Source organism: Euwallacea similis, chromosome 10 (genome assembly GCF_039881205.1).
Source record: "Euwallacea similis isolate ESF13 chromosome 10, ESF131.1, whole genome shotgun sequence".
Lineage (NCBI taxonomy): Eukaryota > Metazoa > Arthropoda > Insecta > Coleoptera > Curculionidae > Euwallacea > Euwallacea similis.
In genome coordinates this window covers 3,251,541-3,268,170 of record NC_089618.1, presented here as the reverse complement: position 1 = coordinate 3,268,170, position 16,630 = coordinate 3,251,541, and the positions used below count along the sequence as shown (strand labels likewise).

Sequence of the window (16,630 nt, the reverse complement as noted above, 5' to 3'; positions counted from 1 at the left end):
GATCAACGTGAAAATTGAAAATTTTTAACATTGGCCGAACTGCTCAATTGCACGTAAGTATGAAGACCCTGCTCTCAAGTGAAGCTCTACTGCCACATCGATTTTACGTCTATTGCGCTACAAATTATTTAGTTGTTACATAATAAATGAGAGATCATGGAGTATAAAACTCGTTGGCACAGACAAATTCTTGCCAACGTTGCTTCTGTTTAAATATCCTAAAAATTGTTAAGCGTTGGCTTACTCCCAAGTGAGGCCCTGCTACGCCCTTATTTCTGTGTCAATCAAGCTGCAATTTTCTGTTTATTCGGAGAGCTGCATGAAAAACGGATAAAGCTATAAAATCGTTACTTGTCAACCGAATTTCAAAATTAAAAAACTAAATAAACTTGTTGAAAGTTTTCTGTATTCTGAATGGCATCACATCAACGAATTTTAGTCCAGTAGGCTAATGTGACATTTAAAAATCGTTAAACAATTAAGGGTCAAATTCAGCGTCAAACGAAGTCAGCCATGAATTATCTAGAGTTAACTGATATGTTGCGAGTTCATTTAGAGAGTTTAAAAAATTCTCATGAAACAGTTCGACGATATAGAGAGAAATTTTCCAATAGAGAATTTCCAACACATCAAAGTTTCGCGGACTGGAAGAGAATTTAGGACTTTATGGCGCTTTCAAAAAACCAGCGACTATGTGTGGACGACTATAGTGGATTCAACTAATTCAACTAATATGGAGATGAACGTATTGTTACAGTTTTAAGAAACACACCAAACTTCTCCAATGAAAGTTGCTCGAAATTGTGGAACTTTGCAGAAAACGGTACTTCCAATATTAAGGAAACATAACTAGATCCTATACGTTCCGCGCATAGGACGAGCGTTAAAAATAACGACTGAGAACGAAGAAGGATATTCTGTGGATGGTTTTTGCGTAAAGGATCGCACTTTTTACACGAAGATAATGTGGTCAGATGAGGGTACTTTTGGAAGGACCGCATTATTAACAAAAGAAATCATCGATATTGGTCAACAGAGAATCCCAACTTAGTTGTTCAGATCAATTTTCAGAGAAGATTTATCTTGAATGTGTGTGTAGGGATAATCGGAAGTAGGTTGATTGGTCCGTTTTTTATAAATGGTCCTTTCAACTAAGTTTGTGTGTTTTAATTTGCTCTCTGTTGAACTACAAAATTTCTTGGATAAGCTACTTCTAGCCGATTTAAATAGATTTTATTTCTAACAAGACGGAACCCCGCCCCGTATACATATTTAAATATCATTTATTTGAATGAATAATTTAATGGGAAATAAATAGGAACAAATGGACGTATTAGGTGGCCAACATGTAGTCCAGATTTAACACCGATGGATTTTTTATGAGGGTATCTCAAAGCTAAAATTTACGACATTCCACCTGAACATGTAGATGCCTTAAGGCGATGAATTATTTAAGCTTCTGTCGAAGTACCCCCAATTTTCTTAGTAATGTAACATTCAGCGTTTCCGAAATATGTCTCTTGTGCGTTTGACAAGATGATGGTGACATTTCAAATTTTATAAAAATAAAATATTTAAAATAAAAATTTTTCTTGATAAATTATTGAAGAAAATCACAAAAATGTTTATAAATGTATTCAGCAAAATACGAATAATTATAAAAAAACATAGTGAAACATTTGAAAAAAAAAAATTACGTCTGTTTTTTTAACAGAAAATTGATTTAAACAAAATTGTTTTCTGTCAGAATATAGAAAAGTCTCAACAATTTTATTTAGTTTTTTAATTTTGAAAATCGGTTAACAAATAATGACTTCACAGCTTTGTCCGTTTTTCATGCAGCTCTCTGTATATGGTATACGAGATATTATTGATCCTCAAATTCATTGGTGCAGAATGTCTATGTAGGGAGTTATAGTTCAAAATGCGTACCATCTATATCTTGGAAGTGTGAGCTTTGTTTGGATTTCAAGTTGGGCTCTTCTACCTCTAAAACAACTTTGCTGAAAATATGGAGCCCTATTTTCATCTAAAATTCGAAATCCCCCTCTACACACTGCATTAACTAATTATTTACGTACAAAAGTACACCAGAGTGCACAATTGCATTAATTTCGGGCCTGTCACTGGCAAACTAACGAAAACAGCTGGAATCAAGTTAGAAACTTCGTACAGGAAAACGCAGGTGTAACAATAAACGTTTTGATATATCGTGAATTAATTACGTCTTGTTGACTGGGTCTTTTTTGTCATTAGCCGGGAGTGCTGAGAACGAAACTTACTCCTTGAGTCGTTTTCTTTATATTTAGTTTTGCATGTTCTAAATATGCATTTAGCGCCATGCTTCACGCTGTGTTTAGTGTGGTTTTGCTGAAATATTTGGGTGCGGTTTCGTTGGCAAATCGGGCCGCATGTGCGGGTCCACAAACCGTTAATATTTTGCATCAGTTGCTGTTTACGACCCTAATTAGATTGTATGCTTCGCAAATCTATTACGGTCCATCAAAAATTTTCTAAGTGCAGATTCCCACTTCAATTAAAATTTTCAGTATGCATGCGATAAAGCAAAAATACATATTTCAGCAAGCTCAGAATTGCCTTGCCGTGAGATATTTTGCAACCACATTAAATTGTAAACATTGCGACTCGGTCTCATGTTTATTTAGTGAAAGAGGAGGATAAGAATCCAATTTATGGTAATTTCGTGCGATAGAAACAAGTGTTTTATGGAGCTCTTGGGAGTATAGTTGAGTGCAAATTGGTTTAGTTTTCCTTCCGGTGGAGACTTTCATTTTAATCGACGTCGGATTAGGCCGGAGCCACTTTTTAAGCTGTTTTCAGATCAATTAGGATCCTGCGCCAGCCCTCCATTAGCAAGAAATGCCGCCTCTAAGCCAAAACCGATGAAAACAGATCACGTTAAACATTATGTGTTACACGAATTCATCCAGGAATACTCATTTTGCCAAAATCAGTTCGCGGTAATCGGACCTTAAAACTAGTTTTATGCACACTCCTTTAGACGTGAAGATCTATTAGCTTGAAAGCTAAAACTTTCCTTTGCAGGGTGCACGCTTTATCCCCTCGTCTAGGAAGTGTTAAGTTCATGATCCAGGGGAATCTGATAAAAGTTCGGCAAATTTCCGCTTGCTTTTAAAAGCTCCAGGCTTAGTGGCATAGAAGATTGCGTTAAACTTGCTATTTAGTTAGGTAAAACAGGAAAAAACTCAGTATTGAAAGGAGCTTGAGTTTGAAGGGGCTCGCGATTGGCAGGTCACATCTATACACAGAAAATGTTTATTTAGAAGATGTTTGAATCTATGAAGTGTCTCAAACAGCTCTTAATAGTCTTTATTCCATGTCAAAAACATCTAATATTAGTAAATTTTGTTCATTTTGCTTAATATTGTTAATATATCTTTAACCAAGGACTCAGTTTGATGAAGGCCATGAGTTATCGAACAATCCTGGAACCTTTCAGTATTTCAGGTTTCACTACGTCCCTTTTTCTTTGCCTATCTAGCTGCAAATTTTACCGTTTATGCCCAGTATAGCAGAGGTTATTGAGTCTTAAGTTCATTTGTGCTATAAGCCTAATTCGAAAGTTACAAATGTTTTCATTTTTTTTTGGTTATGCCTTGCACACGCTCTTTCTCGAAAATGCGGCTCCACTACGCCACTGCGTTTTCGTCAATCACGCTGCATCTTTTACTATTTATTCGCAACATATGAGAGATTCTTAAACCAGAAGCTGATTGGTGCAGAATGTCTATTTGGGAAGTTACAAATTTATAAAATTACGCATACTAATTACATTTAAGAAAAATGAGTTTTGTCACGCTGCTAAATGAGGGTCCGCTACTTCACTGCTTTTAAATTAAATTAACTGCAAATTTTACCATTTATTCACAATACCGTAGAGACTGTTGAGCCTAAAAATCATTATCGTAGAGCGCCTCCTCGAGCTCAATTAAAAAAATTAATGCCAATCCCTCTCTTTGCTTTCAGGGGCCATTTTCACCGAAGACCAGAAGAACAGCAGCGCAGAGCTGGCTTTCAAGTACGCAGTTTACAAGATCAACAAAGAAAGGGAAATATTGCCCAATACGACCCTGGTATACGACATCCAGTATGTGCCTAGAGATGACAGTTTCCGGACCTCGAAAAAAGGTAAAGGAAATTTTTTGCTCATCCATCCACAAGGCAGAAATCCCTCAATTGGCTTTCACTGTTCAATGATCCTTTAGACTCCAACTCCATTATTTTCATTTCTGCTCGGCTGATGGAGCAAGTTAGGGTTTGATTGCTTTATAAGATCAATTGCATAATGGTTCATTAAATAACTATAACGCCAAATGCAAATTAGGCTTAATCTGGCTCGCTTAGCCGTAGCTCGAATGAATATCAGAGAGGAAAAGTTTAATGGAAAGTCTCCCTTTGCCGGGAAACGCCCACAATATGTTTACATATTCCTCTGTTTGCATGCAGGTAATTTACAGGATATTCGTATTTACGAGGAAAAACTCATGAAAAAGTCGAAATAGTGTTGCAAAGCTCTATGCTTTTAATTTAAAATTTATTGCCTGCAGCGCTGCCAAAGTAGATGTGCGCGATCATCGGAACAAGTTTTGGTCTGTTCAAACTTGTAGTTGAATCTCCGCTAATGGCGACCTCAAACAATCAAACAATGGAAAGGATAAGTCCTTTACAAAGAAGAACATCGATTGGATTTGAGTGCTCGATGACCCTTTAAATCTACCCCCATTATTTCAGGGCCATTTCGAAGGGCGGAAAGGGAAAGTTTGGGTTTCGCAGCTCCGGGGGATTGAATATATTGATGCGTTTAAATCGAACCGTTTTAGTTTTAAATTCTGAAAGCAGTTAACCGTGTTCGTGCAGGGAAATTTTTGAGGAATCAGCACCCTTTTTCTGGATTTTTCAAGTGGCGAAATTCGATTGCCAGACGATAAATCATCGGATCCTCCTGGATGGCGGAAGTGTCACTGGAAACTTCTCGGATTGAGGCCCGCAATTTAGGTCACTCCTGCTAATTTCGTGTGTCGTGTCTTAGACAATGCGACATCAATCATTTTTATTAATATATCCACAAGAAGAAAAAAAGGGGACAGAAGGGGATTCTATAAGATTGAGTGACTAGAGGGTCCCAGCGTTCACAAGGGCCCAGATATAGGAAATAATGGAAATGAGTTTATGGTAAAAGGCCTTGATTCGTTTGCTATTGTCAACAGATGTTAATAGAAAATCTATGAAGTTACGCCCTGCAGTGGTGACGCTCTTCTCCCAAATCCCCCCAGAACAATCATATTTTGTTTCCATTTCAGCACATTTCGTTTTATTGAGGGTAACTCGAGAACGGTTAGAGGCGGCAATTTTCATTCGAGAGTTGAGGAAATCGCACATTTTTTAGGTACTTAGAACCTCAATTTGGGTCTGAAAACGAGCTCCATACGAGTATGGAATTTTCGCGAAAATTGATACAAAACTGACTGTATCTCAGAAATTATATGAGATGTTACCGCCCGGTTACATGCACGCTTACAAAGCTTATTGAAGCAATTAGCTTCAGCTGCTTTTTAAAGCAATTGCCTCGTGCGTTTCCGAGATATCTGCGCTTAACTTGCGCTGAATAGAAGTTTAAATTCTCCATTTTAACGTGCAACTTAAACGACCGTAAACCTGGAAAAACAAAACAACAATTCCATCATTCTGGCTTACAAAAGGATTCTTTGCCCATATTTCTAATTTAATATTTAATTTATTTCCGGGGATGAGAAACAAGGCAAATCTGGCCCAAGAGCGTGGCGCACATGAATTTTCTTTCCGTTCCCCTCTTGTTTTATTGCAAATAGAAAAACGAGGTTTTAATGGAAAAAGTGGGAGTTTTACACCCGCAGGCCGCATGAGGCTTTGCGGCACTGCTGTGCAATTAGCAAATAGTCAAAATGACACAGGAGAAACTGAGCGAAAAGAGGGAATGTTTCAGGAATGTGTAGTAAAATCTCCTCATCTTTGGAGGGTTAAATCGACCCCTAGTTGTTGCGAATTATCGCCAGTAATTAGCCCTAATCCCCAGCACACCCAACAGCAAAAAATTACAAGTTAAAGCCCTTGAAGGGCTGCTAAGCCCAAAAATTTTACGGGCAATTAGCTCGACAGGCAAAATAACCAGGATTTGCACTCGAGGAGCCTCCCTAAAGCCGAATCCTGCTGATTATTATGGAGGCTCATAATTAGGGCTTAATAGGGCTTCAATGAAACCTTATCAGCACATAAATAAATCGAACTAGAAAATGGCCCTTTTCCGCTTCTCGGTAAATCGAAATGTAGTGGTGATATAACCGCAAATTCGTATTTTATGGCCAAAGGCCAGTTTTACCATTGCATAAACGAAATGGGGCATCATTTGCCTATTAGCTGTAAGTGCTCTTTTTGCTCGTTCTTTTTCTGGCAAATTCCAGGTTATTCCATGTGAAATCGTGTTTCAGCCTGCAGACAAATGGAGTTCGGAGTGCAGGCCATTTTCGGACCTACAGATCCAGTTCTAGGGGCCCACATTCAGAGCATTTGCGAAGGTATTGGCTTTTTCGATGACTTGAACAATTCTAGAAAATTGTCGTTTCAGCCCTGGGAGTGCCTCATTTGGAGGCTCGGATCGACTTTGAGCCCACCTCAAAGAAACTGAGCATCAACCTCCATCCCAGCCAGGAGAACATGAATCGAGCCTTCAAGGACCTCATGTCCTTCCTCAACTGGACCAAAGTGGCCATTATTTACGAAGAAGATTATGGTAATTAAAATCTTTGAACTGTGTGATTTTAGGGTTGTTTTACTTTAATTCTCCTTTGCTGTAGGTTTGTTTAAGCTTCAGGATCTGGTAAAAGCGCCTGGGGCCGCTAAAACTGAAATGTACATCAGACAGGCGAGTCCTGCCAGTTACAGACAGGTACTGAGGGAGGTGCGACAAAAAGAGATTTACAAGCTGATTGTGGATACGAATCCCAGGAAAATCCAGCAATTTTTTCGAGCTGTGAGTGGGAATTTCTAACAGTTTACTGGTCGTAAAAATGCATTTATAGTTGAGTTTTATGGTGGTGTTAAAGGGGGTAGTAGTTGTAATAACGGAGAGAGTCTGCCAGGGTTGTTAAAGCAGAGCTTTGCGTTGCAGGTGTTGCAGCTGCAGATGAATGATTACAGATACCACTACATGTTCACCACGTTTGTAAGTAAAAGACTTCCTTATAGGCATCAGAGAATGGCCAGGGATCTGTAGAAATAGATGGAAAAATTGCGACCGAGCTGATTTGGTTGGAAACAGGGGCGTACTAAGCCTGCCTCAACAGGTGCAGCTGCAAAGAAATTCCACGCCAAATTAGTTATTCTTTTACTTATCTCTCCAAAGGAAAAACCATTTACACCAATGCCTTTTTGCGTTTGCTTAGCAATGTTTCATGCTTTTACGGAAACAATCATTCGACGTGAGGCAGAGGCGTACTGGGCAAATTTTACGAATAAAAATATATTTGACTTATAGTAAAATTTTTTGAAGAAATCTACCAAAATTTCAAATCTCACTAAACAGCGAGTAGTAGCTTGCTGAGCAAATTATCCGGCTAAAAGGAAAACGTCCAACGCCAACGCTATATTGGCGTTTCTTCATCCTCTGCCTCGTCTGCACGCATTAAAACTTCTAAGCTGATCAAACGGTGAGCAGTGGCGTACTAATCCCCGACTTAAAATTTACTGCAAAATTAAACTTTTTCGTGTTTGCCATAGTTTGCCTGATCCCAGCGCTAACTTCGGCAGCATTCTACCTTTGACTGCTGCTTTTGCATGTATAAATAATTCCAAAGCATAAACAGGGCTTCCAAAAGAACCAAGTTAAGTCTAATAAAGTTGGAGTAGTTGCACGAGTGCAGCGGCAACTTTCCTAATGTTATTAAAGCAAATATATTGCTCCACGCCTTTCTATTTTGATGTAAAGTATCCGATCCCTGAAGAGTGATATGCAGGCTGCAGAAGTTGCAAAAGTTTAAGCATATAATTAAATTAGCCTCTATTTCAGGACTTGGAGACATTCGATTTGGAGGATTTCAAGTACAACTCAGTCAATATTACCGCTTTTCGGTTGGTCGATGTAGATCATGACAAAGTGAGGGATATTTTGGCCACAATGGAAAAATTCCAGACGGTTGGGCATGCGATTTTGAATAGATCTGGAGTGATACAGGTTGGTTGGCGAGGGAAATTGATTTGGGGGCTGAGAATTTTTTTTCCCTTCAAAGGCAGAGCCGGCCCTTATGTACGACTCGGTTTACGTGTTCGCCAAGGGATTAGCTGCGATGGATTCAGGACGTTCTATTAAACCGACGAATTTATCCTGCGACATCGAAGAACCCTGGGATGACGGGATGTCCCTTTACAACTACTTGGATTCGGTGGTAAGTTTCCCTTGTTTCCTCCCCTGTATTTCGGCATTAATTCGATTTAGATCTTCGACTGGGGGGAAGTTGAATTGAATTCGTTATTATTGTTTTGTTTATTTGAGCAGAGCAACAAAGTTCCCATTAACAAAATTAAATTTCTCTAGTTGCAAGGGAGAAATAAAAATAATCGTAACCTTTTAACTCCTCTCGGATGTACAAGCCCAATAGGGGCGATTACTTTTTGTAGCCCTGCAATGCTCTTGAGGCCAAAAACAAGGTCGTAAACGTAAAAAAAATGTTCCATCAGGCGAAATCCCTTATCGAAAAACAATTCTCTATTTTTCTTCTAGACAAGCCTTTATTAAATTTCTCCTTAATGCAGCGACGAGGCATAGCGAATCCTTACACACTGAGCAATTAACGTCAATTTCCCTTTCCGGCCGCTTTCTTCCCTTTAATGGGCCCTTCGATTGGTCCAGGCAGCGACCCTTGCACCGCATATCTTTAAATTATGAAATAGCAGGCCCTAAATGGAGGATCTTACATTTGCATATTTCCCTTTTTGGTTACTTAACTCGGTTTCTGATGCCGTTTTACTTATATTTATTCAGCGGATATGGAGGGAAAAAACGCAATTAAACTGAACTGATTGTGTGGATGAGAACGTGCGAAAACGGGGAAAAAACAATTCTCTTTTGAGTATGTACTTTCCAGGAGAGAAAAATTCAGTTTGATCACGATTTTGCTTTTTCAATAGTTAAAAAGTCCTAGCACCCTTTTAGGGGAGAGCAGGGAATATAAAAACCAATATTGCCCTACGGACAGTTTCACTTGCCCTGGCTTCAGATGTTTGGATAAGACCGGAATTTATATTGGATTCTATTGTTTGCCCTGTAATACTGAGTATGCACTTGGAGATATATGTACCCTGAAAGGAATAGTGTTTGTCTTAATTTTTAAAAAGGAAGTCCAAACACTCCAGAGGCTCATTTATCACTCTTCAATATCGATACATCTGACTAGAGAAATTTGAAATTGTATAACTTACGAACAGACGAATGCAGAAGGATTGTTTCTGGATAAAAGAAGCTTCATGGCAAGCTGTTAAAAAGCGGAAAATTTGAGGATTAAATGCAGGCTTACACCGTATTACCAGCCCCGAACATTCGGTCACAACTGTAACGCTATAAGCCCACTCGAGAATTTAGCGTAGTTTAAAATTCTGCAATTTCCAAATTGATAAACGTACAGGTATACTTTCTTGTCAGCTTAAACTTCATAGACGATATTCTAATCACGGAAGATTTTAGAATCACACGTAGATTTTTCACCCGAATATCAGGAGGCAACTCAGAAGCTAAAAACCCATTTGAGAGTCGATCGGACTTTAAAATTCTGTTAGTTTCGAACTGAGAAATGTGCAGCTACCGTTTTCGGTCAGAAGAAGCTTCATAGGACCCACTCAAATCATAGAAAATTTTGGGTTTATTATAGGTGGCTTTACATCGACGTACTAGACTCGAGGGTCCGTTCGTCAAGACGTAAGAATGCAACATACTTAAAAATTTTCTAACTTCCAGACTAATGAATAAAGAGGGATCATTTCTGATCAAAAGAAGCTCCAAAGCGAGTGTCTAAATCGCAGAAAAAAAGAGGATCATAAATACGTTTGCACCGGAGTACCAGACGCGAGTACCAGGCCACAACCCAAAGTGGCAAGCCAACTTGAGGGTGGAGGCTTGAGTATGGACCATCACTAGGAAGGTGAAAAGTTGGGCATAATTTAAAATTGTCTAACTTCCTGACTGAAAAGTGCAGGATGCTCGTTATTGGAGATAAAAAGCCGTGTAGTATATCCAACACAAAATTTAAGGAGGATGCCTAGGTTTACATCGGAGTAGCATGCTCGAGCGTTTATTAGCCATGCTAAGGTTGGGCACCTGCATCGAAATAGAGCAAAATTAAAATTCCTGTGTCCCCAAAGTAAACGCGAATAGCAAAAAAAATCCATATAGTGCATGGGTTTACACCAGAGTATTAAGCTCGAATATCCAGTTACCGTTCAGAAACAAAAAATCTAATACAGTTTTCTCGATCTTCTCGATCGAAGTCCTCAACTCCCTTCTTTCCCTTGTTTATTCCACTTCCAATATCGACACAACTCACTCTGACGTTTTCGTCAACGTGTCAGACCGGAAAACGCATTCCGAATGCATTTTCCGGGGGAAACTTGCCGGATTTATTATTTCGTTGGCTGTGAACTTGACAAATCGTCCTGGAAGCGACGCCTCTACGGCAAAACGAACTCCTGGGGATTTTTGCATGGAAATCGGGTCCTTCACGGCGGTGCGCCAGCTTTGGAGAGTGTTTTATGGCCACAGCCATTTAATTTATCACCCGGATACATTTCGGCCAACGGTACTGGGTAAGTGGGCGTGCGGATTGGATTGAGAGTGGCGGAATTGGATTTAGACAGTGTCTTTCATGGGGCATAAAATCCCTATCACTCAAACTCCATTCGAAGCGAAATAAGAGATTTTTTAGTTCCGCTTTAGCGGATGTTGCTGTTCCTGACGCTACTGCTGAGAAACAGGACTGATTTTTCGCCTTTAGATCCTTAGTTATTGGGGTTGTTTTCAAGTGACTATACAGTGTGCCCCAAGAAAGCTTTAAGGACTAATGGAGGATATTAATACAAATTTATTTTCTTTAATAAACACATTCTCGCGAAACGCCGTTAGGACTGTGGAGCAAACAAAATATTTTAAGTTATATCAAATCCTTAAATTATTTCTTGATTTAGTAGGACACTATTGTCTTTTGTTGAACTTTTTTGTTTCCACTACGTTTGTCAGTGAGAACACTAATATTTCTTTAACACAATTAAATATTCTAGATTCCAATTTTAAGATCATAATAGGTATTATTTGTGTATTATAATTATTCAGTTGGTATAGCAACTAGTTGGTGTAGTTCATTTTATTTATTTTTAAATCAGAACTTGAATTGAAAATAGATGCTAATTTCTCATTTTAAGAACTTACCGATATGCTCCGATGAATTGGAAGACGGGGTCTTGTGACCTGGCCCGCGCGTTCTCCTGATCTCAACCCCCTCGATTTTTTCCTTTATAGTTATCTCAAATCTCTGGTCTCCGAAACGCATATGTATAACGAGAAGGATATCCTAATAATAATAATGACCAGTTGCACGCATCTAGAAGCTATTTCTGGAATATTCCATAGGGTCCGCGAATCAATAAGTCAACGGGGCAATCTTTATATCGCAGCAAATGGTTAAAATTTTGAACAATTACTTTAAAAAATCGTTTATTTATCAATAATACAACATTTAACTTGAACAGAAAGTGATTATAATGACCAAAACAATATTGCCCTTTTTCTGCTCATACGGCTCTTTTATGAACATATGTTTATTTAGGAAAAAAGTTTGTATTGGCATCTCTCGCCACCCCTTAAAGTTTGTCGGTATATTATTGAGACACTGTATTGAGGCTAAAATCTACCATCTCCCATAAATCGGTCCGTAAAGACCCATATTAACATACCAATATTTCATAAATTGTGGCCCTCGCAGTATACCCGGCATATCCCTGCGCCAGCTGCCCCAAGTCGACCTAATAGAGGAATCAACACTTTCACTCAAGTTTTAAGTAATTTCTTTGCGTTTCAGTCGAATCTCCATGGACTGACAGGCAACCTGGAGTTTCAAGAAGGTAAACGATCCAACTTCAAGGTAGACTTGCTGAAGCTGAAGAAAGAGGAGGTGCGCAAGGTGGGCACTTGGACTCCTGCTGAGGGAATTAACATTACTGACCCCAACGCCTTCTACGACCAACACGCCCCTAACATAACTCTCATCGTCATGACCAGAGAGGCGAGTATCTAGGCTAGATCAATAGTGAATATAAAAGTCGAAGTAAAGCTGGATTCGGAAGTTTCAGTAGGTAAAAGAGCTCATATTTCACTGCCAATCGGAGACGCAACAGGGACTATCGCAAGTTCCCTTTAAAGAAAACTTTCCTTTGACTGGCCGGGATTTCCAGCCAACTATGCAAATTTCTCGAGGAATTATTTAGTGGTCTTTTGCTCTGTCAGAAAAAACTTTGAGCTGCAAATATGGAAATTCAATTACCAACTTTGGGAGCGTGAATTTTTGTTTATTTACTCACCCAATTACCCTGGAAACTTCCGAATTAATTGACTAAAACGGTGGTTAAATGGAATTAAAAAGTTGCGAGATTCGTTTATCTTCGAACTAAGAATGGCAAAGCTAATGTTTGCAGTCGGAAGTTTCCAGGGAGCGATAGCCCAAATTTCCCAGTCATATTTGGACCGAGTTACTTCAAAAACTAATAAAATCCTCGAGAGCGACGAAAGTAAGTGAGCAAACTTTGGGACGGTGAATTACTCAGATGTCCGTAAATTCAGTTTCCAATATAGCTATAGAACTTTGTGAGACTGTTAGTTTCTTGATTAAGAAGGATTTTTGCAACTGAATGCATGTTTTTCTTCTCATGTCTCAAACCTGCTTTTCCAGTGTAAATGTACTTTAAACGTTAAATTTTGTGAAGTTGAAGTACTTACGTGTCCAATCTGGAAGATAAACGATATTGAATTAAAGAAACATCGCCTATAGGTTTGAAACTTCTCGGTAGTGACCAGACACTCGTGCTTGCTACTCAGGTGTAAACGTACTTATAAACCTCAAGTTTGGCAATATTGAAGGGCACACTTAAAAGCTTCTTTTGGTCAAAGATCGGCATTTTTCAATTCGTTAGAAAAAAACATGTATCAATCGAAATATGATTTTTCAATAGCGAATATGAGGCAAATGAACTGCTCACAAAAATAATCGAAACAACCCATTTTTCAGTCATTTTTGAGAGTTCGAGTTTCGGAAACGCCTTGGGCCGATCGGTAAACAAAAATGCCACGCAAAATTTATCAAAACTTTTCCTGTAACGTTCCTTGTTGGTAGAATGGTAAAAATCGAAAAGTCCTCAAATAAGTTACGAGATATTGAGGCTTCGTGCCACATTGACAATTTATTTTTTTTTAGGTAGATCAGTCTACGTCCCCGAGTTTGTTAGAAATGGTTATTCAGAGACAATTGCTTTCATTTTAATGGAGTTAAGGTTTTAATGGAGTGAAGTCTTGCGTATATAGCGAACAAATGAAAATTACAACTTTTTGAAAACACCCTGTAATTTTTTTAAATTGCCCAAAAGACTAATATCCGCCACACATGTCCGGAGGTATGGTCCAGAACCTCCAAGTTACTGGAAAATGACGGTTGTGAACTGACCGTAACTAGCTATCGCAGTGAAAATGAACAATTTTGCATGGCATTTTCCTTTATGCTGTATGGCATTGAAATTTTTTTCCGAGACGAGTGTTCATCAATGACTCTAAAAAAGGGACTTTCAGCACTTTTTTGTCCATAAAAATCAACTAAACTGTTTCCGAGCTCTCAAAAATGACTGGAAATCGTGCCATTTCGGCTATTTTTATGATCCGTCTAGGTTCAAATAAACAACCAATTAAAAATTCCTGTATTCAATCTCATAAACAACCCTGACAAGCGAATATAGAGTAACGCTGTTTCGGCAACAAATTTCAATTAAAATTCTAGTAATTGTATCAGAACTTTGACGATAAATAAATGAATTTTCCCGCTCCAATGGCATCAATTTAAGCATTAAGCCAAACTCTATCGTAAACACAAGAAAATGCAGCAGGAGTTGTCGCGCAGGAAGTCAATTTATGCTGAACATAAAGACGCTGCACAGACGTCGCAAAAACCCTAAACAACTGAATCCTGGACAATATTTTTCGAGCGCCCTGCAGGAAATGAAAGTTTCCTGCTGCTGACTGAATTTAAGACTGAAGGAAATCGCTTCTGGATCGCTTTCCTTCGTGTCAAATTTTGGCTGAAACGGGGATTTTTCCATCGCAGGAGCGTCCATACGTAATGGTCAAGGATGACCAGAACCTGACTGGAAATGCCAGGTATGAGGGCTTTTGCATCGACCTCCTGAAGTGGATTGCAGGACAAGTGGGATTCCAATACACCATAAAGCTGGTTCCCGATCATATGTATGGGGTCTACGACCCGGAGACTAAGCAGTGGAACGGGATAGTCCAGCAGCTAATGGAAAAGGTACATTTCAATTTCTTAGTTTCCACGGAGATAATTTCATATTTTCCAGAAGGCAGACCTGGCCGTAGCTTCGATGACCATAAATTACGCCAGGGAGAGCGTAATTGACTTCACCAAACCATTTATGAACTTGGGGATCGGCATTCTGTTTAAGGTAACAGTGGAGAGTGCTTTTTCAAAAAATCCGATAAATCTTGGCTTTTTGCCTTCCATAGCCGACCTCATTTCCTTGGAAATGTGGGCTAATGCACAGAATAGCCAGATATGTGTTTATGGTAATAAATTTGCCCACAATTCAGGAGGATATTTGCTCCTATCAAAGAGTAATTAAGTTAGCTTTAAATATCGGTAATTCGGGCTTTTCGAGGATAATCATGTACATGTTGATATTAAATAGGTTGGTGAACTGTTGCGGGTAATGCTGGTTTGTGCAACAAATAATGGACCTAATATTCGTGAAAACTGCTCAAATTGTTTTGCGTATTATCCAAACATAACCAGTCAATTCCATTAACGTCAGTGAAATTTTTGGGGAAATATTTTGTTCATAGTTGAGAGAGAGCTACATCGTTCAGTTAGGCGCGTTCGCTTTGCTAAAAAAATTGCTGATAATTAGCATCAATACCACGGGTCTAGCTCTGAAAACAACGATGATACAACAGTTTCGGACAGACAAAAATCTGGAAATTTCTGGAACTGGTACGTGCCATGTTAATTTCGTTAATTTCAATGTTACATCTCTCGAGTCAATATTCATCCTCGGTAAATTTTTTCTAAAAAATCCAACCCAAACGTCAATTTTAACGTATCTATCCTCCAATCGAACAAAGGTCAAATTTTCATTGAATTCCATATTGACTTACTGTTCCAAAACCATTGGACCACCTCAAACTGATAGCTCCTGTTAGATGCGCACTTAACTCCATTTTAAACAAACTAATCGATTCTCTAGAGTTGGAAGGGGGGAAGTAGGTTTCAACCCCTAAAAACGATTTCAACGATTTCACAACAGGCGCGAATTAATCCGCATAAAGCGAGAACGTTTAATTTTCAACTAAACCGGTCATAAATTGCGTAATACGCTTTGAGCAGTCTCATAACCCTTGGTCTTTATATTTGGCAGAGTTTTATAATTAATATCGCCCTCAGTGGGTGGCACAATTTAAAGTAGCGAAATTTTCAATTTATAACAGCGGTGGCTGTAATTTCGTATTAAAAGGTGGACGTCGGTTAAAACAATTATTAGAAAATTCATCTCCCACATCACCTTGAAAGGGAAATTAACATTCAAAAACTCTTAACCTCCGTCGCTCTGAAATATCTCCTAATTTCAAAATTTATGAGTTATTACCGACATGCTCAAATATTAATTTAACCTATCAGTAGTGCCTCAATTAGCACAAACAACAGACATTCAATAGGTCATTTAACATCGATGGGTCGTTTTAATTCGTTGATTATTCCTCTTATTAAACAACTCTTGGCCGATGATTGATTGTAAATCGATGTTTGCGCTAACAAACTGTCACCCGGTAGGAGTAGATTGCAACTGCTCTTGCATGTCTTTACGATTGGAAACCCTCTTTTAGATCCCTACAAGCCAGCCAACCAGGCTTTTCAGCTTCATGAACCCCTTGGCAGTAGAGATCTGGATCTATGTGTTAGCGGCATACCTTTTGGTATCCTTCACCCTCTTTGTCATGGCCAGGTTCTCCCCCTATGAATGGAACAACCCCCATCCCTGTCACCAGGACTCAGACGTAGTAGAGAACCAATTTTCGGTCTCCAATAGCTTCTGGTTCATTACTGGGACCTTCTTGAGGCAGGGTTCAGGGTTAAATCCCAAGGTTCGATTTCGAGACGCTCTGAGAATAAATTCCTGCTGATGTCAATGATTTATTTCAATATACAGAATATTCTAGAAAATTTTAACACATTAATCTCTTTTCGAAGGTGGTCAAACGTACTCCATCCCCTCTATTCGCCTTTCTCAACCCTCTAGC

General features: G+C 38.9%; 1 protein-coding gene across 1 annotated transcript in view; it reads left to right on the top strand.

The window, feature by feature from the left end:
• LOC136411831 (glutamate receptor ionotropic, kainate 2) overlaps window positions 1-16,630 on the top strand; it is a 56,521-nt gene that overhangs the window by 31,009 nt on the left and 8,882 nt on the right. The window contains exons 3-13 of the mRNA XM_066394580.1: window positions 4,009-4,170; window positions 6,507-6,593; window positions 6,644-6,808; window positions 6,873-7,048; window positions 7,187-7,240; window positions 8,084-8,248; window positions 8,304-8,459; window positions 12,138-12,341; window positions 14,424-14,627; window positions 14,677-14,781; window positions 16,217-16,474. Coding sequence (XP_066250677.1) covers window positions 4,009-4,170; window positions 6,507-6,593; window positions 6,644-6,808; window positions 6,873-7,048; window positions 7,187-7,240; window positions 8,084-8,248; window positions 8,304-8,459; window positions 12,138-12,341; window positions 14,424-14,627; window positions 14,677-14,781; window positions 16,217-16,474 — 1,736 coding nt within the window. The remainder of the gene's footprint in view (window positions 1-4,008; window positions 4,171-6,506; window positions 6,594-6,643; window positions 6,809-6,872; window positions 7,049-7,186; window positions 7,241-8,083; window positions 8,249-8,303; window positions 8,460-12,137; window positions 12,342-14,423; window positions 14,628-14,676; window positions 14,782-16,216; window positions 16,475-16,630) is intronic.